The sequence below is a fragment of the Schistocerca cancellata genome, chromosome 9 (assembly GCF_023864275.1).
Source record: "Schistocerca cancellata isolate TAMUIC-IGC-003103 chromosome 9, iqSchCanc2.1, whole genome shotgun sequence".
NCBI lineage: Eukaryota > Metazoa > Arthropoda > Insecta > Orthoptera > Acrididae > Schistocerca > Schistocerca cancellata.
Genome location: NC_064634.1, coordinates 486,423,782 through 486,451,730, shown reverse-complemented (window position 1 = coordinate 486,451,730; position 27,949 = coordinate 486,423,782). Strand labels below are relative to the sequence as shown.

The window sequence follows — 27,949 nt, the reverse complement described above, 5'->3', positions numbered from 1 at the left end:
GCAGTTAGAGAGTGTTACTGATTGAAAGGTCTGAGGGGGTTCCTGATGTAATTAAATGGTTTAAAGGTGGTGGTGATGATGAAATTTGAAAACTTGGGTAAGCTTGAGGTGGCACTTTGAAGAGGGAGACATCCTATCCCAGGTGACATGGTAGCAGTTGTTGTAACTGACTGTACAGCATGTGCCCTGGATATTGCTTGTGCTTGTGCAGTGTCGCAAGAATTGTTTATCCCACAGTGATCAGTATGGAAAAGCTTTGTGGTGTATTTTGCACTGGTTCCTGTACAAGGTCCAGGTGGTGCAGTGACTGAAACCTCATGATCCACAGCAAAGTTCTGAAGTTGCTCTTTGCTTTCTGGCACTTATCGAGTTAATGATGTGGCCAGGCTTTATTCTGTGGAGTGCCAATGTACATTTTGTACTACTACTAAAATTAATCATGTGCCTGGTGTGCAGCTTGCCAACAGCTTGCCAAGCATATGCTAGACACAAGATTATTTTTTTTTTTTTATGAAAGCCTGCTGGCAGAAGTAGGTTTACCCAAATTTTGCCCCTGTTTCACAGAATCTTTAATGTTTAAGCTGCTTTATTTGTTTTTCCCAAGAAAGATTGATGTTCTTTTTGATTTTTAGGCACAGGTAACGTAATCACAGCTTCTTCATGGTCTAATATATGTGCTTAGCACCACTCTTGCAAAATGTGACCTAGGTACTTGATGGGCACATACAAAAAAAACTTCACTTGTCCAGCTGGCAATGTGAATCATTTTCTTTTAAACAGATAAATGCCATTTGAAGGATTCGCATATGCTACTCCTGTGTGGCCCCCACGACAATAATGTTTTCTAGGCTGTTTGCACATTTGATAATATTTTGTACTAACTGCTTTAACTATCACTGGTACATGGCTGGTGCACTAGACATGCCAAAAAGTAAGAAGTTATTATGGTACATGCCAAAAAATGCATTGACCACTGAGGTATGCCGCATTTGCTCATGTAATGGCCACTGTAAATATAGATTTGTGAGACCAGTTTTGGAAAAATACTGGCCACCAGCCAGTTTTGCCAGTAATATTTACCTCCAGTAATAAACCCATGTCATTAATAGCTGTGAGACATTTATCACTGCTGTTGCAATCATTATGACCATCCTTCCATAACACAGTTCTGCAAACGTAAAATGAATGCAGGTGTTGTTGTTCAACATTCATATAAGAAAGTTCCCTCTTTCCTTTTTTCTTTTTAAACAGAAATTTTTCATGGCCTTTTGAAAAGTCTAATTGACCACAAGCAGTTATACCATTTATCTTTATAAATTGTGCATCTTTATCTAAATTTGTATTACACAACTCACCTTATAGTATTTGACAGTAAGCACACCTCTCCTTTTCCATTCCCAAATTGTGCATGGGAAGAGTGGCTACTAGTAAGGCCCTTTAGAAACTAGAATTTCTGTTTCTGAGCATTTAGTTTCCATGCCGTTTGTTGTTGTTATACATTGCTGTATAAAATATGATTTAATAGTTTGTAAGTAATTGGGTAGATAAAAATAATTTACTCTTCAAGTGATGGCAGGAGAACACATAGATACAAACATATCTCAACAATGTAAGAAAAGACAGACTGCTACTTACCATAAAGAAGACATGTCAAGTAGCAGACAGGCGCAGGGGCTAGACTGCCAACAGGTGCAGTGTCAGCAGATTGTGGGTTAGGGGGGTGGGGAAAAAATGGAACAAAAAAGAAGATAAGTGGGGCAAGACAGATGGATGCGTTGGAAGAGGGCTGCAAATAAACAGTGTGGGAGATGGGAATGGGGAGCAGGTGATAGGACAGAGGGGGTGGAATCTGTTGTGTAGAAGGTGTGGGGACAGTATGTTACCGTAGGTTGAGGCCGGGACTATTACGGGAGCGGAGAATGTGTTGTAAGGATAGCCCCCGTCAGTGCAGTTTAGAAAAGCTGATGGTGGAGGGAAGGATCCAGTATATGAGCAAGGGAGTTTTTGTCACTGCAGATATGTTGTCCCCTGGTAACCAGCATATATGGGAGGGATTTTTTGGTGTGAAAACGATGACAGCTGTCAAAATGCAGTTACTATTGGTGGTTCGTGGGTTTAATATGGAGAGAGATGCGGATGGAGCCATCAGAAAGGAGGAGGTCAACATGTAGAAAGGTGGCATGCTGAGTTGGGGAGGACCAAGTGAAGTGGATGGGAGAGGTGTTGAGGTTGTGAAGGAATGAAGATAGGATGTCTTGGCCCTGATTCTAGGTCACGAAGATACCATCAATGAACCTGAACCAGACTAGGGATTTGGTATTTTGGGATGCTAGGAAGATCTCCTCTATATGGGCCATAAACAGGTTAGCATAGGAGAATGCCATGCAGGTGCTCTTGGCGGTGTACAGGTTTGTTTATATGCCTTCCCTTCAAATGAGAAATAGTTGTTGGTTAGGATAAAGTTAGTAAGGTGTGTGAGGCATGAGGTAGTTGGTTTGGAGTCTGAAGGACATCGGGAAAGGTAGTGTTGAATAGCAGTAAGACAATGGGCATGAGGAACGTTGGTGTATAGGGTGATGGTGTCGACAGTGACTAGTAGGGATCCAAGAGGTAATGGGGTAGGTATGGTGTAGGGTCTGTGAAGGAAATGGTTGCTGTCTTTGATGTGGGATACTAGGTTACGGGCTATTAGTTGGAGGTGTTGGTCAGTGAGGGCAAAATTCTGTCAGTGGAGGCACAATAACCAGTCACAATGGGGCATCCAGGATTGTTGGGTTTGTGGACTTTGAGGAGCATGTAGAAGGTGTGTGTGTGGGGTGTCATAGGGGTCAGGAAGAAAATGGAGGTTGGAGGTACGGAATTCCTGGAAGGTGACCAGCAGGTGGTTTGTTGGGAGAAGAGAGAATCACAGTTGGATGATGGTATGTAGTGGAAGAGGCAGGCTTCAATTTTGGAAATAGGGTGGTTTTGGTTGTGGGGATCGGCGACAAAGAAGTGCTTCCATTGCAGTGATCGGGAGAAGGAGAATAGGTCTTTGGCAAGTCCAGCATGGATAAATTTGGGTGTAGGACTAAAGGTGAGGACCTTGGGTAGGACTGAAACTTCTGTGGAGCTAAGGGTTAACAAGATGTCAGCAGGTTGGTGTCTGGAATGCCCCTTCATGTGCTTGAGAGCACATGGCTGTCTAGCTCACCTCAATTTGCCACATCCCCAAAACTCCCTACCAACCCTCCATCAAATCCAGAGCCAAAAAATTCCCATAACACTGTTGTTCACCTGTGAACCTCCTCCTTCCCACCTAACCACCCACTGATCACCTTCCTGGAATTTCGTACCTACAGCTTAGCCTCACCATCCTTCCCCAGGCCCTCGAAACACCAATCTTTCAGTAAAAGAAAGAACAGCCATAAACAACCTTGAAACATATCCTGATATAATCATCCTACCTCTAAACAAAGGTTCCACCCCTGTTTTTATGAATCACACTAACTACCTGGCAGAAGGCATCTGTCAATTATGACTCATGCGCCTATAAATTCTGCAGTAGTTATCCCATCCCGGAAGTCCAACACAAACTCCAGTCCCTTCTTACAGCCTTAGGCCCTTTCCAGAACGAACATCTCCCCTGAGAATCCGTTTCCCTCCTCACCCCTATGGCTCTCCACACATCCACCTTCTACATGCTCCCCAAAATCCACAACCCCAACAATCCTGGACACCCCATTGTGGCCGTTTATTGTGCCCTCACTGAAAGAATTTCAGCCCTCATTGACCAACACCTCCAACCAATTGTCCATAATCTAGCCTCTCACGTCAGACACCAACCAGTTCCATCGCTGACTCTCCATCATCCCCACCCCTTCACCTCCTGGATCCCTACTCATGACTGTAGATGCTATTGGCCTATACACAAACATCCCTCATGCCCATAGTCTTACAGCTGTTGAATGCTACCTTTCCCAATGTCATTCAGACTCCAAACCCACTACCTCATTCCTCAGACGCATTGCTAACATTATCCTAAACCACAAATATTTCTCATTTAAAGAGAAAGCATGTAAACAAATGCATGGCACAGCCATGGGCACCTGCATGCCACCATAGTGTGCCAGTCTTTTTATGGGCCATCTAGAGGAGACTTTCTTAGCCTCCCAAAATACCAAACCCCTGGACTGGTTCAGGTTCATTGATGGTATCTCCATGGTCTGGAGTCAGGTCCAAGACATCCTATCTTCATTCCTTTATGACCTCAAGACCTTCTCTCCCATCTGCTTCATGTGGTCCTCCTCAACCCAGTGTGCCACCACCCTAGATTTTGACCTCCTCCTTTCTGATGGCTTCATCCGCATTTCTCTCCACATTAAACCCATGAATCACCAACAGTACCTGCATTTTGACTGCTGTCATCCCTTTCACACCAAAAAATCCCTCCCATATAGGCTGGCTACCTGGTGACAGCATATCTGCTCTGACAAAACCTTCCTCGCTCATTATGCTGCTGAGGGTCTCACCAAAGCCTTCACAGACAGGCACGATCCCTCAAACAGATCTTCTGTGGCCATTTCCCGTCACACCCACAATCCGGACTTTAATTACCTATCATCGTGCCCTGAAATGAGGAACATCCTACCTGAGATACTTTCCATCCCTCCTAAAGTGGTGTCCCATCACCCAACCTCCACAACATCCTAGTCCATCCCTATGCCACTTCCGATCCCAGTCTCTTGCCAGAAGGATCATATCCCTGTGGAAGACCTTGGTACAAAACCTGCCAAATCCACCCACTGAGCATTTCCTGTTCCAGTCTTGTCGCAGGTATCTCTTACACCATCAGGGGCCGGGCTACCTGTGAAAGCAGCCATGTCATTTACCAGCTCTTCTGCTGCACAGTGTTTTATATTGGTAAGACTACCAACTACCAACAAGCTGTCCACCAGGATGAATGGCCATTCCAAACCATGGCCAAGAGCAAAGTAGACCAATCCGTGGCACAATATGCAGCTGAACATAACACCCTTGATTTCAATGGCTGCTTCACTACCTGAGCCATCTGGATCCTTCCTTCCACCATCAGCTTTCCTGAACTGCACAGACGGGAGTTATCCTTACAACGCATTCTCCGCTCCCGTAATTATTCCGGCCTCAACCTACGATAACATACTGTCCCCACACCCTCCACCCAACAAATTCCATCCCCTCTGTCCTATCATCTGCTCCCGATTCTCATCTCCCACACTGTTTATTTGCAGCCCTTTGCCAGTGCATCTGTCTGTCTTTCCCCACTTTGCTCCTTTTTTCCCCACCTCCTTGTCCCCACAACCTCCTGATGCTGCACCTGTTAGCAGATGAGTCCCTGCACACTCCACAAGACAGCACTGCCTTTCTCCCCACCTATACGCTACACTCACTACATTTGCTCGCTCGCTCCCCTCCCCCCGCCCGCTCTGTCTCCCCCCCCCCCTCGCTCCCCCCCCCCCCCCCCTCCACAAATGCTGCTTGCATCCCATGTGATGTTGCATTCCGGCCCAAGATGCTAGAGTTGGTTGGTGTGTGTGTGTGTGTGTGTGTGTGTGTGTGTGTGTGTGTGTGTGTTTTACTGACTAAGGCTGTGACTGAAAGCTATGTGTGAGTGTTTTTTAATTGTGCCTGTCTGCAACTTGACATGTCTCCATTACACTAAATAGCAATCTGTCTTTTCCTACATTGTTGATGTCCCTACCTGGAGTTTCCATTGTTTGATATAAAAAAAGTATTATAGTTTGGAAACTTATAGAGCCAGTGGTCTTTCTTGTATATTTTCAAAAATTGATTATTTTCATTGATTAAATGATATAGTTACGCACATTATTGAAATTACAGAGTCTTCTGCCAATACACAATTTGTTCCTGAAGCAAAAGCTCTTTTAAACTGGAAATCAAAGGATGTTGTCAGCAAAACAGCCCAGGTTATATCAGAACTCGCGAAGTCTGACGCTGGCCGTGAGAAATGTGCTGATTCGGAATTACTTGGTGCCATAGTTAAGCACTTGGATGCCAAAGAAGATGATATTAAACTTCTTATACAGATCTGCCGAGCTTTAGGCAACATCTGCTATGAGAATGGTACGTATTGAAGTCGTAATGCAACTTTTTCTTTACCCTCCCCCACCCCCTCCATCCTCTCTCTCTCTCTCTCTCTCTCTCTCTCTCTCTTTCTTTCTTTCTCTCCCTCTCCATCTATCTCTCGGCTTAGTTTGAAAAGTGAATTACAATGTTGCCTGGAATTGTTATATCAGGTAAAGTATTTCTTACAGATAAAGGAAGAACACTTCTTTTGGAGGCACACTGTTTGCCACCATTAATACAAGTTTTGGAGAAGTTTTCATCTGAGGCTGGTGAAGAGGAAAGAAATTTACGTGCTGTAGCTTCAGGATGCCTGCTAAATTTGCTTGTTGGCCAGGAAAATGTTCAGCAGAAGGTAGGCATTAGAGGAAAGCAAAGTGTAATTTTAGGGTCACATTTCAAGACTTTACAAGTGACCATTACATGGTGCTATCGAGATGTGACATTATTGTAGTTTTAAAATTTGTCTTTTGTTGTTGTTAAAACAAATACATTTAATAAATTGGCCAAGCATTATGTTTACAGAAACATAATTGTGAAAAAATGGAATTTTCCTCAAATTTTTTCTTATGTTTCACTATGAGTTTCGTGAAGCCATAAATTGACAAAATGTCTCTAATTTCTTCATTCAAGTTTTGATAATCAGTCACTTCCACAAAAGTTTGTTTACAATTCATTTGCAGCATTTTGTCGTGGTTGTGCTTCCATTAGCAACAAATCTTGTGAAAGTCGAGTAAGATTTGTTTCAGTTTAAAAAAAACCATGGATTGTGGGTGCAGATATCTGTTCTAGCACTTGAGTCTTCCATAGGGATATGATCCCTGTGGCAAGGGGCTGGGATTTTGAGTGGCATGGGGATGGACTAGGATGATGTGGAGGTTGGGCGGGTGACAGGACATCACTTTCGGAGGGGTAGGAAGGATCTTGGGTAGGAACTGAACCACATCCATCATCTGGGCTTTATCTTTTGTCATGCTCTGATATGAGGGACACTGTAACCAAAAACCTTCTCACCCCTTCTAAAGTGGTGTTCCATCACTCATCATCCACAAAATCCTAGTCTATCCCTGTGCCACTCGCAATCCCAATCCTTTGCAACAGGAGTCATATCTCTGTGAGACCCAGGTGCCATACCTGCTCAATTCAACCACCCAGCACTTCCAATTCCAGACCTATCACAGGCTTATCCTACCCCATCAGAGGTCAGACCACCTGTGAACACAGCCATGTCATATAGCAGCTCTGCTGTAATCATTGCACAGCTTTTTATATTGGTATGACTACCAACAAGCTGTCCTCGAGGATGAATGGCCACTGCGAAACCTTGGTCAAGAGCGAAGTGGACCACCCTATAGCACAACATACAACTGAACATAAAATGCTTCATATTAATGGCTTCACAACCCAGGCCACCTGGATCCTCCCCTTCACCACCAGCTTTTCGGAAATATGCAGATCGGAATTATCCTTACGACACATTCTATGCTCCAAAAATTTTTCCAGCTTCAACCTATGGTAACACATAGTTTCCCAACCAAGTTTCCACCACCTCTGTCCTATCACCTCCTCCAAATTAATGTTCCTCACCCTCGTTGTGCGCCATTATCTGCCAGTGCACCCTCTGGTCCTTTTTCTGGACGTAAGCATAGCAAACCTGCACTTTCTGAGCTGTAGTCTGGTCAGAATAACTCTGAATATGGGTTGCGATTGTGGAAAGTTGTTGTTTTGGTGAGCAGCTGTCTTGGCTTAACTGCACATGATGGAAAAATGTCTTAAACAAAAAAACTTCAATTTCAAGGTGTGCTGCATACCGATGGATAGTTGCTGAGGCAAGACAGTCATTAGTGGCTGATCTCTGGGGAATCTGCCGCATCCCAATTGGAAAAGGTGTACCTGGACAATCAGAGCTTGCCTGGGTGAGCTTTATCAATTCCTGGCTGTTGTGGGAATGTGATCAAACTTCACAGAAAAAAGAGTATTTCAACAGGTTGAGTGGACAAGCAGAGGTCACCAAATCTTCACAATTAAGAGTGCTCAACAGAATAATCCTCTGGATTTTCCATTAGGAAAATCAAACCTTTATAGTTATAATAAGGCACAACATTGTTAGTGTGTCCTCATTGTGATAAAGAGGGAACAAGGAGTCTTTGGACAAGTAACCATTTTCCTGTTTTGACATGCTGGCTGAATGTACCAGCACCAACCACTGAGCCACATAAATGAATGTAATAACAAGCCTGTTGGCCTCTTTACCATTACCGGGCTGTACTCAGACATCAGTTCAGCATCCAGGACATGAGAGAACGTCACCACCATCATCTGTAGAGCTGCTGCTGCTGCCTGTGTCCTGAGGTCATCAATAAAGCCTGGTGAATGGCCAGTCTCGCTGTGGATCTGGGAGTGCTATGTAACTGTCAGGGGCCTGTGCCCAATTCTGTGAAAGTTCCAGTGTAATCTATTTGCTGCAATCTTGTGGCCTTTCACATCACTCAGGCAAAGCTCAGTCCTTTATCAGAGAGAGCAAAAGACAATAGTGGCAAACATTTTAACAATACATTAAATGTTTCATATCATCAAAAAATTGAGGATCGATGTGAAAGATAATGCTTGCTCTGCAATGACCATGCTGAACAGTGGTACTGTAATCAGTATGTTAGAAGCTGTAACCCAAATAATTATGAAATACCTCAGACAAATTTCTTTGGATGTCAATGCAGTTCCAGCATTCCAATGCAGACAAGAGTTAGCTGAGAGCACTTAAGCTTCAGTAACACTAAAGGGTGCAGCCACTATTTTTGAATAGGAAGTCAGAGCATGCACTATCTGTGGCTCGCATTACTGTATTGGGATCGGACAGAGTGCACTATGGCGTACTGCATTAGAATATTGAGTCAAAGAATTACCTCAGCATGCATTTTAACAGAATCTGTGGGCCAATACCCCAGTTTATGGAGGGAAGTGATTACTGTCCCCTTCCTGAAACATGGGAAGGATTACACCAGCTCAAGTACTTACTGCGGTGTACCATTTCCCAGTTGTATAGGGAAGACACTGTAACAAATGACTAACAGTTGCTTAATAAGGACTCCAAAAACAAGGAATCTTGTCAGTTGCCTTCATTGTGGTTTCCATAGGTACCAATAAGATTATTTTGGTATAGATTCCCCACCTGCACCAGTAATGTAAATGTTGTGTTATTATAGTGAATAATAAAATACATAAATATTCATATCTGGGGTAGTTAGAGAGGTTCCTCACAATGTGTTACAGCAATGGCTGCAGATTCAAATCTACATACACAAATACAAATACTAAATATCTATTGATAATATAACATAAATGGATAGATAAAAAATCGACTCACCAAGTGGTGGCAGGGGAACACACACACACACACACACACACACACACACACAAAAGGATTTATACCAGCTTCTGAAGTCAGTGGCTCCTTCTTCTGCCAGAAGAGCTGGTGGGGAAGGAAGAGGGGCAGGGGGGGGGGAGGGGGAAACACCAACTGGAGAGGTTTAGGGAAGGGGATACAGTTCAGAAAAGTCACCCAGAACGACAGGTCAGGGGAGATGAACCATGTGGGATGAGAAGGGAAGACTGTTGGGGACTGCACCAGATGAGGCTTGAAAACCTGAGAGCTTAAGGGTGGAAGACAGGGGAGTATGCAAGACAGATATTAGTACTAAAGCATTGTGCACGAGTTAATAAAAGTGAAAAGTTAAGTGCATTGCTGCAGGGGGGGGGGGGGGGGGGGATGGTGAAAAATGGACAAGTGAGAAAAAGAGAGATGTAGAAAACTAATGTTGAGTGAAGAAACAAGTAGTTACCAGAATGAGATTTTCACTCTGCAGCGGAGTGTGCGCTGATATGAAACTTCCTGGCAGATTAAAACTGTGTGCCCGACCGAGACTCGAACTCGGGACCTTTGCCTTTCGCAGACAAGTGCTCTACCATCTGAGCTACTGAAGCACGACTCACGTCCGGTACTCACAGCTTTACTTCTGCCAGTACCTCGTCTCCTACCTTCCAAACTTTACAGAAGCTCTCCTCTCGCAGGAGAGCTTCTGTAAAGTTTGGAAGGTAGGAGACGAGGTACTGGCAGAAGTAAAGCTGTGAGTACCGGACGTGAGTCGTGCTTCAGTAGCTCAGATGGTAGAGCACTTGTCTGCGAAAGGCAAAGGTCCCGAGTTCGAGTCTCGGTCGGGCACACAGTTTTAATCTGCCAGGAAGTTTCAAACAAGTAGTTACTTTGAATAAATGCTGAGACAAAAGGAATTCACATAAATTAAGGCCAGGTGGGTGTGGTGAGAACTAAGGACATGTTGTAGTGCTAGTCCCTCCTGCGGAGTTCTGAGAAACTTGTGTCTTGGGGAAGAATCCAGATGGCGTGTGTGGTGAAACAGGCACAGAGGTCATGACTGTCATGTTGTACAGCATGCTCCACATCAGGATATTGTGTGTTGCATGTATACGCATTCTGCCAATGCCTATTCATTCTGACTGGTAACTGGGTGGCAGTCATGCCAATGTAAAAGTCCAAACAGTGTTTACATAACAGCTGGTATATGACGTGTCATTTCACAGGTGGCTCTCACTTCGATAGTGTATGTTTTGCCAGTTACAGGGCTGGAAGTGGTTGTGGTAGGAGGGTGCATAGAGCAAGTCTTGCAGTGGGGACAGTCATAGGGATAGGAGCCGTGGGATGTGGAGATGGGTGCAGGAGCAGCATAGGGTCTGACAAGGATACTGCGGAGATTTGTAGGGTGACGAAAAGTTGTTGTAGGTATGGTGGGCAAAATCTCAGACAGAATAGACTTCATTTCAGGGCATGATTTTAGAATGTCATGGCCTTTTCGAAGTAGCTGATTAATAGTTCAAGGCCAGTATAATACTGGGTGATAAGTGATGTGCTCTGCAGTTGCTTTTTGGAGGAATCAGCAGTACCAGGATTGGATGTGATGGTCCGGGAAATCTGCTTTGAACTAGGCTGTTGGGATAATTACATCCAGTGAAGGCTGAAATGAGAGTTGTGGTGTATTGCTGTAAAGAGTCTGCATCCGAACAAATACATTTGCCTCAGATGCCAAGGCTGTAGGGAGGGAATGTTTGACATGGATTGGATGGTATCAGTCAAAATGTAAGTACTATTGTTTATTAGTAGGTTTGTGTGGTGTGCGTACTGTAAGACCTTCGGTACACACACAATCAGGTTATTTGACTAGTCGCTCTAACGAAGTAGGCGAGTGTCAGCAATATGTCTCGTGGTCTCATCGTGGCGTGTTTATCTTCTGCCGTTAGGTCAGACGATAGAAATGCCACTTGCACGCTTAGAGTAGCAGATTGATGGTGACCAACTTTAAACAGAACTTGATTAATTTTCACACACATTTATTAAAATAATAAAAAGCATAAACCTTACTTAACTTGATTCTGGATGCTATTTACAATTGACAATCTGAATTCCTTTGGTATTGATACGTTTATATTATTCTCACATATCTCTGATACTTGACAAAGTGTCTATACATTTATCTTCATGGCTACGTACAGGAATATGATAATCGTATTAGGCGCAGACTGAAACTTGACTATAGACAGGTACAGACAAATGCAGACTGACTAATCGGAGGTCTGTACATTCGTTATAATTCCTTGCGCGTTCATGTATCACTGCGCGAGTGTGATCCGGGAGGAGAAAAGGTTCTACGTTAGCAGCAATCTCATTGGCTGCGTTACGTATTAATACGCGGATCGGCGGAAGCAGAATTTGGTCCGTCTCTAAGACAGCGCCATCTCGTAGTGCGGAGACGGACGAGTGCTGCGCCTCCGCTGTTGTGCTTAGCGGGGCGCGCTCTATTGGGAAAGTTGTGTACACACTGACTACGCGGAACTATGTACACAACAGTTTTAATGCGGACAGAAGTGTGTAGCTGGCTTTCGATGAGGAGGAGATCGACATCAAAGAAAGTGGTGTGGAACCGGGAATAGGACCATGTGAAATTTAATTGGGAGAAGGTATTTAGAGATTCCATGAATTTTGACCGGTCAGCCTCACCATGAATCCATACAGCAAAGATGTCATCAATGTATGCTGGAGGCTATTTTCATTGTTATTTTTGTTGTTATAAACATGTATTGAATGTTTTATTTGCTAGTGGGTGGGTAGTACTTGCTGACAGTAACGAGTTCTTATGAAAAGCCACATACATATTGCACTTGATAGTTACAGAGTGTATCTTATTATTTCAACCAACAGGATAAAAATCTCATTGGATATCTTGCATTCTGCAACTCCAGAAGAAAATTGTTAAATACGTAAATACAATGGGAAAGTCCAGGGCAGAATAACAACAATATTTTGAAACAAATTGATTGCTACTCACCACATTGAGACACAGGCACAATGAGAAGACTGCTAAAGTAGAGGTCACAGGGGTCATGTATGCAAGAATTTTGGTTGGCTGAATGTGTGTGTGTGTGTGTGTGTGTGTGTGGTGTGTGGTGTGTGGTGTGTGGTGTGTTTCCTACTTCCGAAGGAGGACTTTTTGTCTGAAAGCTTAAATGTTTAGCAGACTTTTCTTGTGTCTGTCTGCATGTCTGTGCCGTCTCTATGTGATGGGTAGCAGTCTATCTTTCTATAATATTGTTGTTAGACACATAATAACTGCAAAGTCAAAAAAGTGTTGTTGCCAACTATTTATTTACTAAAACTTCTGTCACCTGCATACTACTTTATGAAATTATAATCCTCATGCACAGCAGACCAATATTATTTAAGGAAAATAATTTTGCTCACATGTAAAACATGAGAAACTGAAATAATTTTGTACACCCCCCCCCCCCCCCCCCCACACACACACATACACAGATTCAAATGTATGCTCAGAATTTGCGGTCTATGGAAGTAAAAATGTATATAATAAATAAACAGGCAAAAAATACTATAAAGCTAGATTCTCCTTCAGAGGCTATAAGACATTCTGTGAGAAAAATGTTACTGTTCAGTAGAATATTTCATGTGTGATGAATTGATAATTTGAGTAACTGTTTTTCAGAATAGAATTATCTTTGTATTAGATTTTTTTGCTAGTAATTTTATGCTGCCAGTGATAAACTTTTATCCCGGACATTTGACACGTTTGCTGTACCAGGATAAATTACCATACATAGAAACATACATAATGAAACTAATAAATCATAATTCTCCATTTCATTTTAAGAGGAATTATAATTGGGAAAAACACTGAAAGCTACAAAGCTTCTGCAGGAGAATAGTTTTCTTATAATATTACATTAACTTGCACTGAATTACGTTACATAATTATTGTAGTGTTTTATTTACAATTATTGATTCAACAGGCTGTAAAGAATGGTTTGGTATCTCTTTTGACTAAACTACTGGAGGCTGATGGCGTGGAAAGCACTGGAGAAGATACTGCTACCCACGTCCTGCTAATACTCGGTCTTCTTGCTGATACTGGTATGAGATAGGATTATAGTTTCACTAGTTTTGAAAATTTGATTATAATTATCATATAGGAAGACTTAGAATTGTATCTTACATATAATAAATTAAAGCTGATAGAATTTATTTAGCTTAGTGTTCATCGTTTTATAGTGCTCCTTTTTTTTGTAATTATACAGTGCCTGGCAAAAAAGACATAGTTGGGTGTCAATCTAACTTCGTTCATGTGCACACTATTGGGGGTATGTAAATGATTAGAGTTGCAGTTCACTACGATATGTAGCACATCCACCAGACTGCATCAGTGTTCTTCATATTTAGTGTTGTCACCAGGCCTGACAGGATATATAGGGGGCACGAACAGCATGAGACGTTGAGTGATCACTGTGAAGGACATGGAGCTCCCACGTGTTCATATGAGGCAGCTTCATTGCCCCCTGACAAAGTTTGAGAGGGGCCTCATTGTGGGTCTCCATTTGGCCAGCTGGTCAAATTGTACATTGTCCAGATTTGTGAGGCATCCATATATGACAGTGGCCTGATGTTGGACTGCATGGGAATGTGACAGCAGGCATACTCTTTGCCAGTGTTCCGATCAGTAATTCTTCCTCCCCCCCCCCCCCCCCCTCTCCCCCTCACCTGCTATGGGGCTCGCTGTTCTTTGGTGGGTTTATACTTGGCGACCACGGGGCCCGAGCCTTTGCAGCATCTCTTCACTTCCGTACCCAGAGTTGCCACTAATTCTGGAAATCAAGGAATATCAGGGAATTTCAAACATGTCGGGGAACTATCTGGGAAATATGAAAAAAAAGAATGCTGGAAAAATTTTGTTTTTGTCTCTCTAGATGAAATGATTTGTTTACTGAGATTCCGTGCATCATCGCTGGCTGGGTGCAGCTGAGTATGTGCGCCACATCCCTACTCCCTCATTCTTATTGCTTCCTACTACTCCCCTCAACTTGCAGTCAGTGCTGTTGCCACTTCTTCCTGCTACATTAACAGCTGCCAACGAGAGGCGGGGATGCGGTAGGAGTGGTTTGTTTGGATCTGATTCCCAGAGATTGTTGATGCAGTGGCCAGAGACTGCGATCGTTTGTGCACGAGTTGTGTCGGAGTGAATGTGTATGTGCTCATTTTCTGACAAAGGCTGTGGCCAAAAATTTAGTTGTGAGAGTGTGATTGTCTTTTCTATGTGCCTGTCTGCAGCTCAGAAATCATCTTCACAGTGAGTTGTTACCTATCTTCATTAGTATTGATTGTTAGAGTACCTGCGCAAGTTGTCCGTTGCACGGGTTGATCGCCGCAGTCTCATTTCGTCAACATCGTGTCTGTCACATATGAATAGCTGGCCACACTAGTGGACTTCCAAAATTTACCAAAATAAGAGACCATTTCTGTGGGCATCTCTAACAGTTGGGCCTACCGATCTGAAACTCACCATTTCCCATTAATGTGCAAGTCATGCCTGGATTTTCGTAGTTTGTGCTGCACACTGTCCATACCATAGTGCAGGGGTCAAGGAAAGCTGTCACTTGCTCACTTTTGATGGAGCCACTGTGATGTTTATGTGGATTCCTGGTCATATCAGTCTGACGGGAAATGAGGCTGCTGTCAAGGCTGTTGTCCTCGTACCTCGGCCCGCTAGTTCTTCTTTTCCCTCTAGTGATCTCTGTGTTCTCCAGTGATCTCTGTGTTCTGTCTGTCAACAGGTGGTATCACTTTGGCATCACCACTAGTCCTCCCTTCATGGGAACAAGCTCCGGGGAAATAAGCCTCTCACAGCAGCTTGGCAACCTCCTTTGACCCTCTCGCCGTGAGATGATCAGTTTAGCCAGGCTGTGGATTGGACACTGTCTCTTTAGCCATCAACATTTAAGTGGTGCTCCCCAACATTTTGTGCTCATTGCCCTCAACCTTTGACAGTTTGCCATTTCCTGACAGAGTGCCCTTTTTTTTAACCATTTACGTTCTCATTTATGTTTGCCAGCCGTTTTAGCGACTGACGCGTGGGCTGTTGACCATGTTTCTTTTATCTGTCATAGCAATGTGGCAAAGGACATTTAACCTGTAGGTCAGGACCATTGTTTCACTATGGCATATTTTATGGACTTTTCTACAAGTCCTTATTTTTAGCTGTCTTTCCTTCTGTTCTTTTTAACTCCTTTTTTGTCTTTGTGTTACGGTTCTGACATGGACCTGCGTGACCCTAGTTGTTTTTGCACCCTAAAACAAAACATTGTAACCCTTCCAGTCTGCATCTGCCATCAAAGAACAAGTAATGGACTTCATGCAACATTCTTGTCATTGGTTTGAGAATAGCAGCAAGCAGACGAGGAAATTAAGATTCCATGTGTAGGCTTCCATTTGGAGTGTTGCTGTGACTGTGAATCATGGACTGCTGATGAATGGTATCGCACTGTGTTCAGCAACTAATTGTGGTCCCGGAAAACTGTTGTTGGCATCTATGGCAGTGACTTGGGTAGTAGAAGTTCCTTTCTTCCAATGTTTAGGAGAGGCATAGCAGTGTTACTTCTGGAGTCACAGTGTGGGGAGTTGTCTGGTATGACTTCAGGTTGTGGCTGGATGTGAATGAGGGAACTCTTGACAGCTCGACAATGCCGTGCACATCCTGTGTTCTCATGTGTTAACTCTCATGCAACAGTATTGTCGTGCCATTATTCAGTCTGCATGATGAGGTACTCCGATGGCTAGTAAAATCCTCGGATTTCTCCCCAATAAAATGTATAGGACTAGCTGTCTTGTAAACTGTGTACCAGTACCAGTATCAGAGATACTAAGGACTGTTTTACAACAATTGTGGCCCATCTTGACTCGGGAGAGGATACAGCTGCTTCATGAGATCTTTTCAACTGAATCAGTGCATGCACCAGGTCAGAGGGGGTGCAACATTGTATTGCAAGTGGGCTCATACTATCAAGTTTTGTAAATATGACCGTTTTATAATCACCGATATAACATCACATACACACTCAGCCTGTGAAATTTCATTTTATCCCCCCCCCCCCCCCCTGCCCCCCTTGTGTGCACTTTACTTTTTTTTTGTCAGGCGGTGTAAAAGGAATTCAGTGTAAAAAAGTTTAATTGCTCTTTGAACCATATTTTGGAATTTTTTTTATTAAATAGCTAAAGTCAGAATTTTGTTTTTTGAGGCTGAAAGAGGACAGTTGTATCTGGAAGGTGATGCGCACTTCTTAAGAGCCTGAGACTTTCAACATAGGGTTATCTACAAAACAAACTGTTGTGCTTGAATATTCAGGTTTTACTAAACAGTTTTTTTCATTATATATCATATTCACTGCAAGAGCTGTACAAATGTAGGTGGTAGGATATTGAGAGAAATTCAGCATTACACTACAGAAAGCTGTGACATAGGGACTGGTTATAAGACAGGGTTATTATACTTCAAACCTGAAACTAAATGACAACCTGATGCTTGGTGCATCTTCTCTCCAATTTATCTCTGTGGTAATTATAAAACTTAAAAGTTTAGGTTGTAAAGTGTATTTATTGTGCCTCTCTTAAACATTGGAAGAAAGAGACCTCTACCCAGGTCACTGCCATAGATGCCGTCAATGGTGTTCTGGGATAGTGCAGAACCACGATTAATTGCTGAACACAATGCGATGCCATTCATCAGCAGTCCATTCTTCGCAGTCGCAGCATCATGCTAAATGCAGCTTTTTGTGGTTGTGATGTTAATGACAGTCTGCACATGGAACTGTAATTTCCTAGTCTGACTGCTGCTACTCTCATTCTGGTGGTGCAGGATGGCAAGAATGTGGAACCTGCACCATATAATATGACACAGTAGGACGTTATGCAGTGAGTTGGAGAACGTATGCTTCTTAATATTTTATTTTATTTTAATATATAAGATGATTTGGCTTTATTGTCTTTATCAGTTCACGTCCCGACATTTTAGGAGGACATAGTCACCTTTGAGTAAACTGTTATTTTCTGCCCATAGTTATTTGATGTATATTTTTTAGTAACATTTTAAAGTTGTTAATTTTATGTTGCACACATGATACATTTGTTACTATCTGAAAGTCATAGAAACTTCAAAACTGTCAAACTTGAATTTCTAAGAGTTTCAGATAGTAAAAAGGTATTGTGATATATGTGCAACAGCATACTATTGCACAACTTTAAAACATTACTTAAACAAAAAAATTCCAACAACTACAGACAGGAATAATAGTTTACTCAAAGTTGATGTATGTCCACCTACAATGTCAGAACATGTAATGATGAAGGCAATAAAGTGAAAATAAGCTTATATACTAAAATAGAATAAAATATGAAGGAGCATACAGTCTCCAGTTCTCTGCATAGTTTGTAAAGGGCTTTAGGTACCTGTGCAACCTCTGAATATGTAAATCCTCAGCCCTCTCTTTGACATTGCTTTTCTGCAGTTTGTCATTATTCCTGGAAGAATTAACCATATTATGCATCTGCATCCTCTTTTAAGTCTGCTTAATACTAGGTCTTCTGTGTTAGTCCAAGTATTGTAACCTCATACATGATTAAGTGAATAATACACATCTATGTGATCCCGTTTATTTTCCCAGCACCTTATATGATGTTATATGTTTATGCTCTTCATGGGTATGCTGCTGGATATCATAGTCTTCACTACACGATATTTCGGTGATCCACCTGGCTGCCATCTTCAGGTGGGATCACGAAGTACACAATCACGCCGGAACTGAATGAACATCAGAAACGGTGGCTCCTTTATACCCCGACTCCAGGCCACTCCACTTATGAAAGAAGCAGAACAGCTGCCCCCTGCGAAGTGAAGAATTGCAGTGCTGCCAGCTGTAGAATCTGGCGAAAGTGATAAATTGCAAATTAAGATGTAGCGGGTCAAAAACCAGACAGTTGTTGCTTTATATCTGATAAAATAGGGTCCATATCTTGCTTAAAGGAAAACCTTTATCTCTATTAATGATGTCATCAGATAATCATATTTTGATGCATTCCTTGAGCACACAATCCCAGTAATGAGAAGCGGGAGCAATGATTTGTCTCTCTGTGAACGACATATTATGCCCTTCATTGAGACCATGTTCAGCGACGGCAGATTTTTCAGGCTGGAACAAACGTGTGTGATGCTGACGTTCCACACATTGGCCATGAACAGTGCACAAAAAAGAAAATGGTACCATGGGACATGGCGTATACTGTAAACCCACACATACGGACAGTTATCTTCATTCTACGAGCTATCATTCACCACATCAGTGCATGGGAGTTCTACGTACATTGGTCAAGAGAGCTTATGCCATTTCTTATTCCGAAAATTTGACACAGGAACTGGATCATCCTAAGGCTGTCTTCAAGCTCAACAGATATACCAATCATCAAATTGATCATGCTTTTCAGTTTGAACCATCAAGACAACCAGTGCCAAATACTTGTAAATCAGTTGCTTTTCTACCCTTTGCTGGAAGTATTTCGAGAATTCTCAGGAAATGTATTAAGTGTTCTTTTGCCTTTGGCCAAGACTAGAGTCCTGTTTGGATCTGTTAAAGATGATTTGGGATTGAGAAAACCTGGAGTTTATACAATTCCCTGCCATTGTGGGAAAGGCCTATATTGGACAAACTATTCGCACTGTTCATGACCGATGTGTGGAACATCAGCATCACGTACATTTGTTCCAGCCTGAAAAATCTGCTGTTGCCAAACATTGTCTCAACGAAGGGCATAATATTTCGTTTAAAGTGAAGCAAATCATTGCTCCAACTTCTCGTTATTGGGATTGTGTGCTCAAGGAATTCATCGAAATAAGATTATCTGATGACATTATTAATAGAGACAAAGGTTTTCCTTTAAGCAAGATATGGAACCCTATTTTATCGGATATAAAACAACAACAGTCTGGTTTTTAACCCGCTATATCTTAATTTGCGATTTATCACTTTTGCCAGTTTCTGCTGCTGGTTGCGCTGCAATTCTTCACTTCGCAGGGGGCAGTTCTTCCATTTCTCCCACAGACACAGTGGCTTGGAGTCGGGGTATAGAGGAGCTGCTGTTTCTGGTGATCATTCAGTTCCGGCGTGATTGTGTACTCAGCGATCATGCCGGAAGATGGCGGCCAGATGGATTGCCGAAAATCGTGTAGTGAAGATGACGATATCCAGCAGCATACCTGTGAAGAGTATAAAAATACGCATCTATCTTTGCCTCACAGATGTATTTATGTGCTTGCCTATACACAGGTAAATGATTTGGAGTTGGTGGAAGTACTGCCTTGTGGAAACTAATATAACAGATTCAAATCTTGAAATTTAACTGCCAAGACATCTTCTCTTATAAAGAGACCCAAGCTTGTTTTCAAGTTAATAAAGTGTGTAAAACTTTTGTTTTACACGTTCAAACAGGAAACCACCTTAACAATGGATGTGGCCCAGTGCTACCAATATGATGTAAAGTAAGGTTCACAACCTTCATGGACAAAGGATGCAGCATGTTACATCAATGCTTTAATTAGTTTCAGAATGAGCTTTATCTGACAGTTCCCAGAAGCTATTTTTTTTACCACTTTCCAGACACTGAAACATGTAATTCGTGATGAGTTGAGAATAGTGATTTCTTCTGAAATCACAGATTTGATTATCGCAGAATTCTATTACATCTACAATATTTACAAATATATTTAAAATAGCACACATTTTCAATTGAACAGCTACATTTGATATGAGGTGATACCGTGTGCTACACCTCTTATCTTGATCTGAGCAAGATGGCCCAATACTAATTGAACTGGACTCTTTATATAGGAGGAATGGCTTTCAGTACTTATCTAGTTAAGTTTATTTACATTTACAGTGCTTTGTTGTAAGACACTAAGAAACATAGGGGTGGTTCCTTCAACAATGTATTTAATCCCCTTACCCTCATTAACTGGATGATCTAATGCACAATGACTCCATTGCGAACAAGTTAAACTCTGCCCTACATCCAGCTCCTCTACTTGTTAAAAATAATTTATATGTGAGTAGCTTGGGTTTGGCACAGCAACAAAGCCACAGTAGTGCTGTATAAAACCTGTAGAATGCTATAATATATTATATAACCTAATAATAATATTTCTGATTACTTCATTTATCGGATGTAATTCCCTTAACTACATGTTCTTGAACCATTATGTCAGAATTCATTTCCTGAGCCGGCCGGAGTGGCCGAGCGGTTCTAGGCGCAACAGTCTGGAACCGCGCGACCGCTACGATTGCAGGTTCGAATCCTGCCTTGGGCATGGATGTGTGTGATGTCCTTAGGTTAGCTAGGTTTAAGTAGTTCTAAGTTCTAGGGGACTGATGACCTCAGAAGTTAAGTCCCATAGTGCTCAGAGTCATTTGAACCTTTTTTTTTTCATTTCCTGAAAAGAAATACTTTCAAGTGTGTAGTAGTGACAGAGTTGAATCTAATTTGGTATAGACCTCGAATGTAAATGGACTCGATTCATTACTTTTAGATATATGTCAATATGACACCACTGTCCTTCTGCATATCTTCATGAGCTTCATACTCGTACAGTCTGAGACAAGAATGAGTCTAAAATACAGCAGATAATTTTTTGTCAAAGCAGGAAGAAAGAAGATTATAGACAGAAATTTTATAGTATACTTGCATGATACTTTGGAAATTATCAGTCAACACACAAGTTCCCAATTTAATATTCAAATGATGCTACAAACTGTCACATGCTCTCAGGCGGTATTGCATTCTGGTTGCATCACTGACATAAAATGCTATATGTTTGATGGGGTTGGCAGGTTCTGTAGTGAGAATGAAAGGGAATAGAGTGGCGATAACCAAACTGGTTGAATGGTGGTGCAGTATCGTTCACCAAATAGACTGGAGGAGACACATCAGTAGACTGCAGGCAGGCCAAGAACAGGTGAAGATGATTAGATGGTTAAAAATTCACTATTTGGTTGGCAGTAGACTGGGACAACAGTCCTTAGCCACATGTGGCTTTTGGAAAGTCCAGTCAAGCGTTTAACAAAATCTATGCTGTTATAAACTTGAAGGAATAGGTCTGTGGCCACATCTCAGCTATCATTGTTACAGCTATCAGAGAGATGGCATTTTAATCTGCTCGTACGTTATTACTCTACAGTTCACAGTTAAGTGCCTGGCAGAGGTTTTGTTAAAACACCATAAAACTATTTCTCTACTGTTCCACTCTCAAACATCGTGCAGGGAAAACGAGCTCTTAAATCTCTCTGTGCGAGCTCTGATTTCTCTAATTTTATGATGATGATTATTTCTCTCAATGTAGATGAATGACAACAAAGTATTTTCACACTTGGAGGAGGAAGTTGCTGATTGAAATGTCATGAGAAGATCCTATTGCAACGACAAATGCCTTTGTTTTAATGAGTGCCACCCCAAATCATATATCATGTCTGCAGCACACACTCCCCTGTTTCATGACAATACAAAATGAGCTGCCTTTCTTTGGACTTTCTCAGTGTCCTCCATCAGTCCCATCTAGTGCATATCCTACTCTGCACTCCAGAAGAGGGCAGACAGGCTTGGTGTGAGCAGTCTCTTAAAGTAGACCTGTTGCACTTTCCAAGTGTTCTGCTTGTCTTTAGTTTGCTTGTCAAACAGAATTATCTGTGTGATCATCCCTAAGTATTTATTCAGATTTACAGTCGTTAGATTAGTATGACATATCATGCAACTGAAATTTCGTAGATATCTTTTAGTATTCATGTGGATTACTTCATAGTCAATTGCCACTTTTTGCACCATATAGATATCTTTTCTAACTCATCTGATGACTTTACAAGAAGGTAAATGACAGCATCATCTGCAAAGAACCTAAAAAAGGTTTCTCAGATTATTGTTTATGTAGATCAGAAAAAGCAGAGAGCCTATAACATTTTCTTGGGAAATGCCAGATATTACTTTTCATACTTGGCGACTTTCCATCAGTTACTACTAACTGTACCTTTCTGATAGGAGATCATCAATCCACTTGCGCAACTGAAGTGATACTCCGCAGGCACACAATTTGATTAGAAGTTGCTTGTGAGGAATGGTCAAAAGGGTTCTGGAATTCTAGAGATATGGAATCAATTTGACATCTCATGTCAATAGTACTCATTACTTGGTGAGACTAAAGAGCTAGTTGTATTTTACAAGAACAATATTTTCTGAAAACATGTTGAATATTTGTCAGTAAATTGTTATCTCAAAGGAAACTCATAATGTTCAAACATGGTATATGTTCCAAAATCATACTGCAAATTGACATTAGCAATGTGGATCTGTAGTTCAGTAGATTACTCCTATTTCCTTTCTTGGGTATTGGTGTGTCTTGTGCAGCTTTCCAGTCTTGAGGTATAGATCTTTCAATGAGCAAACTGTTGTGTATCATTGCAAAGTATGGAGTTGTTATATCGGCATACTGTGAAAGGAACCTGACTGCTATACAATCTGGATTGGAGGCCAGGCCTTCATTAAGTGATTTAAGTTGCCTTGCTATATCCAGGATATCTACTTCTAAGTTACTTATGTTGGCAGTTGTTATAGGTTAGAATTATGGACTATTTACTTAGTCTCCTTTGATGAAGGAACTTCAGAAAGCCTTGTTTCTTAACTCTACCTCACGGGCACTGTCATCAATGACATCACCATTGTTATCATGCAGTGGAGGTATTACTGTGTCTTGCTGGGGAACTATACGTATGACCAGAATCTGTTTGAGTTTTCTGACAGATTTTGAGACAGAGATTTGTTGTGGAAACTATTGGAAGCATCACACATTGAAGTTCACACTAAATTTTGAACTTCTGTAAAACTTCACCAATCCTGGGGATTTTGCATTCTTTTAAATTTGACGTGTGTTTTGCATTGCTTCTGCAACAGTGTTCTGACCTGTTTTGTGTACAGTGGGGGATCAGTACCACCTCTTATTAATTTATTTGGTATATGTCTCAATTTCTATTGCTACTATTTCTTTGAACAGAGACTACATATGGTCTGTGCTTACATAATCAGATTGGAAGGAGTGGAGACTATCTCTTAGGAAGGTGTCAAGCAAATTTTTATATGATTTTTTAAATATGTGTTCTTTGCATTTAATTTTGGTGGGTTTGGATGCTGTGGTTTTCATTCTTGCATGGGGGAGGGGAGAGATAGGGTGGGATTGCAGGATGAATGTTTTTAACAAACACTAATAAAAAATGCATCAAAATTCCTGAAAACAGGTATTGACCAAATATAAAAGGTTAGAAAATTTAAATATCATGGGGAAATAATCCAAGAAAATGGTGTGGAAAATTGTGCTACAGAGGAAAGGATACATAAAATGGGAAGAGCATATAGTATAATTAAAAACCTTTACAATAAAAGTATGTCTAAAATGCAAAAACAAGCCATTACAGAACAGTAGTGAAGCCAGAATCTCCATGTGCAAGAGTGTGTCTGGCATTAAATACCAAAAGGGTAAATCATTAAGAAAATATTAGGCCTATGAGAAAGTAAGGAAGTTCGGAAATCACAAAGTAGTGATGAAATTCTTGAAAACATAAAAATTGTATCAGAAATAATGAGAAAAAAGAATACTGCTATTTTTTTAATATTTATATTGAATGCAAAACAGTAGAGTAAAGAAAACAATCTACAGATATTTGCAGGATAAAAAGTCAACAAGATGTTGGATCTGTGAAGGAAAAAAATGATTTAGAAAAAAATATAAAAGCTGAAGAAACAACTGACACAGAAGTGTCTATGGGAAAGATACAAATATGAAAGGATTATAATGTAGGAGAGTGAAAAAAACTGGTCTGAAGTATTCAGAAGACAGGAAGAAAAAACATAGTGAACAGATGAAAGTGTGCTGAAAGAAAAGAACAGAATAATAAATAAGGAACAGAATAATAAATAAGGAAATGAAATTGGCCTGTGTTCCATAGTTGGCCTATCTGAGAAGGGGGGAGGAATAAATAAAATGTGATGGTATAACATTGTTTAGAAAATGAGGGAACATGTATGCACGGCATATGCAGGAAGCTAAGTGTGGATGTTGTTGGTAAAGATTTACAATTAACTAGATAGAAAATCTCAAGAATGCAGGGTGTGAAGCCGGGTCATAATCTTAAGAGCTGATAAACTGTGTGAAATCCAACTGGTTGTGAAAAATTGTACATAATTACTTAAATTAAAAAAAATTGTTTGCCATAAAAATTTATTGGAGCTCTCTTTGAAATTGAATGTTATACTATTAGATTGTGAAATCTTAAACATATGATTTTACATGCAAGCAACCACACAGGTCCTTCAAATTTCACAACTTAGACAGCACACTGAATGCAAAATGTTTTGTCCCGATAATGCATCCAGTAACTTTTCTGAAGGTGAGCAACTTGCTTGTGAAATATTTCTCAGTGAGGGTATGTGTAAAAATTTAACACTCAGCAATCTGCTGTTAGGTTTGTTTCCATCAGGAACAGCATGCTTCACGACCGTATTAATGAGGTTCTCAATAAGAGGAATGGCAGCATCAGCTTTAAACATTTAATCTGTGTATTGCAGATTGATTTTAGCTACTGTGTAGTTGTCTTCAGTGCATTATATTATATTTAAGATGAGTTATCATTGTGGTATCACATATAAGTACAACCCCACAGGTGTCAAAGCTGGCAACGGAATTACAAGTTTCTGTAAGACACCAGTAGTGGTCGCACGGGATCTGGCGGACCCAGTGGTGCGCAATCTCCACCCACTGAGCCACACCTCCAGCAGCTCTGCACTAAGAGCGTCCTCTGCCACCACAATATAGGACGGCCAGTGGCAGCCACTCCGCCCACTCACACTTGGAGCCTCTTTTCTTTGTGATGCTGTGCAGAAGCCACCTAGTTGCAGCTCAGACTCCATTGTTTGTGCTTTAATTCAGGTAGCCTCATCCTCGTTGACATATGGACTGTATTTTTTGCTGCATTATGTGTAGTGAGTCTTTGTACGCTTGGAGAAATACAAATTAGCAAATCTTCTGCTTGCTGTGTTATCTTGTTCGCTAATTATTTCTGCTCATGTCCAACTTTCCTACAAGGACAGTTACTGCACCACTCTGTAGCTGACCTCCCAGACCGATGTGATGTGTACAAAGTCATACTCAACAATCATAACTTAAATGTAATGCACTGAAGATAGCTACATGGTAGCTGGAATCATCTGCAATTAACAGATTAAAAATTTGACTGATGTCGCCCTTCCACCTATCATATATCTGCTACTACTAACTACAGACATGCTTATGGCTGCAAACAATTATGAAAAGATTACAGTGTTACTCAGTGTAAAGATGACTCATTGAGTTGCAGATAGATACAATGAAAAGACCATTACACATAAAGCTTTTGGTCAAAGCCTTTGTCAGAAAATAAAAACAAACATCCATTCACACAAACAAGCCCACCTCACACACACGCACACGCATGAGCACTATATCTGCCTGCTCAGACCTGACTGAAACACGTTGAATGGGGGCAACAAGTAGGATTGCTGTTTGCATTTTTCCCATTTGTTTGTCGGTCCTGAGCGGCCAGAGATAGCAGTTGTGTGTGCGAGGTGTGCTGCTTGTGTGTGTCTGTGTGTGTTTTTCTTTTCTGATGAAGGCTTTGGCCAAAAACTTGATATGTAAGAGTCTGTTCGTTGTGTCTGTCTTCGTCTCTGCGTGTCCTCTTGCAGGTGAGTAGCAGTCTGCCCTTTCCGTAATTGTTGATATTACAACCTGGACTTTCCATTGTTTTATGGCTACAAAGTTTAATGTGGGAGTGTAGCTTGAGCATAATGAGGTGTTTGTAAGTATTTATGTGGGCTGCTTACATTTTGAACTGAAGTATTTAACTTACATTTTTCAGTTCCATCTGATGAGCAGCTCTTGGATGAGAGATTGTGCTGCGCCGTGGTCAAAGTTCTGAGTGTGTCTAAGGCTCCTGATGTCATTGAAATGTCTTTGGAGTTGCTGCACACTCAGGCAGAGAATGGTAAGTTATATTGTGTTAAAATTAAAAGTAATTAAAATTCTCTGTAGTTGCAGGTTTGCAAAATGGATAATTTTCTTGTTACTGTTCAGTTTTACCTCCCTATAAACTTACAAAGCACTACTTTTATATCTGAATCTCCTTAAATAGCCCAAAACCCATTGTGTTGGACACAAAAAAAGATAAATTTGTGTGTTTGTCCTCACCTCCCTCTTCCATTGCCAAATCTCGTCTTTACCTCAGTTATCATATTCTAACTCTCTTCCCAATAAATATGGTAGAAGAGGCAACTGAACTGTTATACAGTCCACACCAGTAAATGTTCTTAAAATTTGCTAAATAGCATTGTTTGGGAAGAATGTAATCTTTCTTCTGTCAACTGCACTTCGAGACACCTGAACGTAAATGTTAACACTTTCATGACCACTTGTTGACAAATTGCCTGTCGACTTCTGTCTCGATTTCTTTGGCCGAAGTTTGTTTGATAATTTTTCTGCTGTTTTGCCAGCATGAGTTGCTGGCATTGTCAAAGTTTTACCCTCCATTGCTGATGGTGGACCACCGAGGTTTGTTTGATAATTTTTATATTGTTTCATCAGCACAAGTAGCTGGTGAAGCCCCAGAAAAATTATCAAACGTCGGCTGAAGAAAGCGAGACAGAAGCCAACAGGCAGTTTGTCACACCTCAACATCTTGGTGAGTGAGTGACACTGATAGAATCAACCGATTATAATTCTAGCAATTCACATATGTGTCCTGATATTTCTGTGATCTAAAAACATAACCAATACTGAAGAATAAACCACAAAGGTTTCTCATATGTCTGTGCTCTACACTTACTTGAAGTTGTCCTGACGGATATAAATTGCCCAATACTAACTACAACTAATTTTGTTCCTTCCCCTCCCACCTCTCATGTAATATTTTCTTATGTTACTTTTGGATATTTAATGTGTGACTGAATACAATACCAACCACCATAGACCGTAGATAATGTAAGACTGCGCATGACGTCATTTTACTGAAATCAGTATCTAAATTACGTGACTCGGGGCACAAAGCCAAGTATGTCATTATGTATTCATAGTACACAATTTATGACACATTTTTTTTACAAATCAAATGTTGTGCTTTTTACTAGATGCAGAAGTAAAGACCTTCATATACACTCAGAGAAGTCTTTTTTTTATATTCCACAGATTAGAAAAAGTGACGAAAATCTTAGTTGTGTAAGCAAATTACTTTAAAATATTTGCAGAGGTATTTCCAATGAAAGTTAGGATGGATATTGGTCCTTGGATGTAAAACTTCGTGAATGACTAAGCTTTTGAGATGACAT

At 41.1% G+C, this 27,949-nt stretch overlaps 1 protein-coding gene across 1 annotated transcript in view; it reads left to right on the top strand.

Annotated features, from left to right (window-relative positions):
- LOC126100551 (GTPase-GDP dissociation stimulator vimar) overlaps positions 1-27,949 on the top strand; it is an 87,205-nt gene that overhangs the window by 7,434 nt on the left and 51,822 nt on the right. The window contains exons 3-6 of the mRNA XM_049911169.1: positions 5,860-6,102; positions 6,294-6,457; positions 13,474-13,594; positions 26,488-26,613. Coding sequence (XP_049767126.1) covers positions 5,860-6,102; positions 6,294-6,457; positions 13,474-13,594; positions 26,488-26,613 — 654 coding nt within the window. The remainder of the gene's footprint in view (positions 1-5,859; positions 6,103-6,293; positions 6,458-13,473; positions 13,595-26,487; positions 26,614-27,949) is intronic.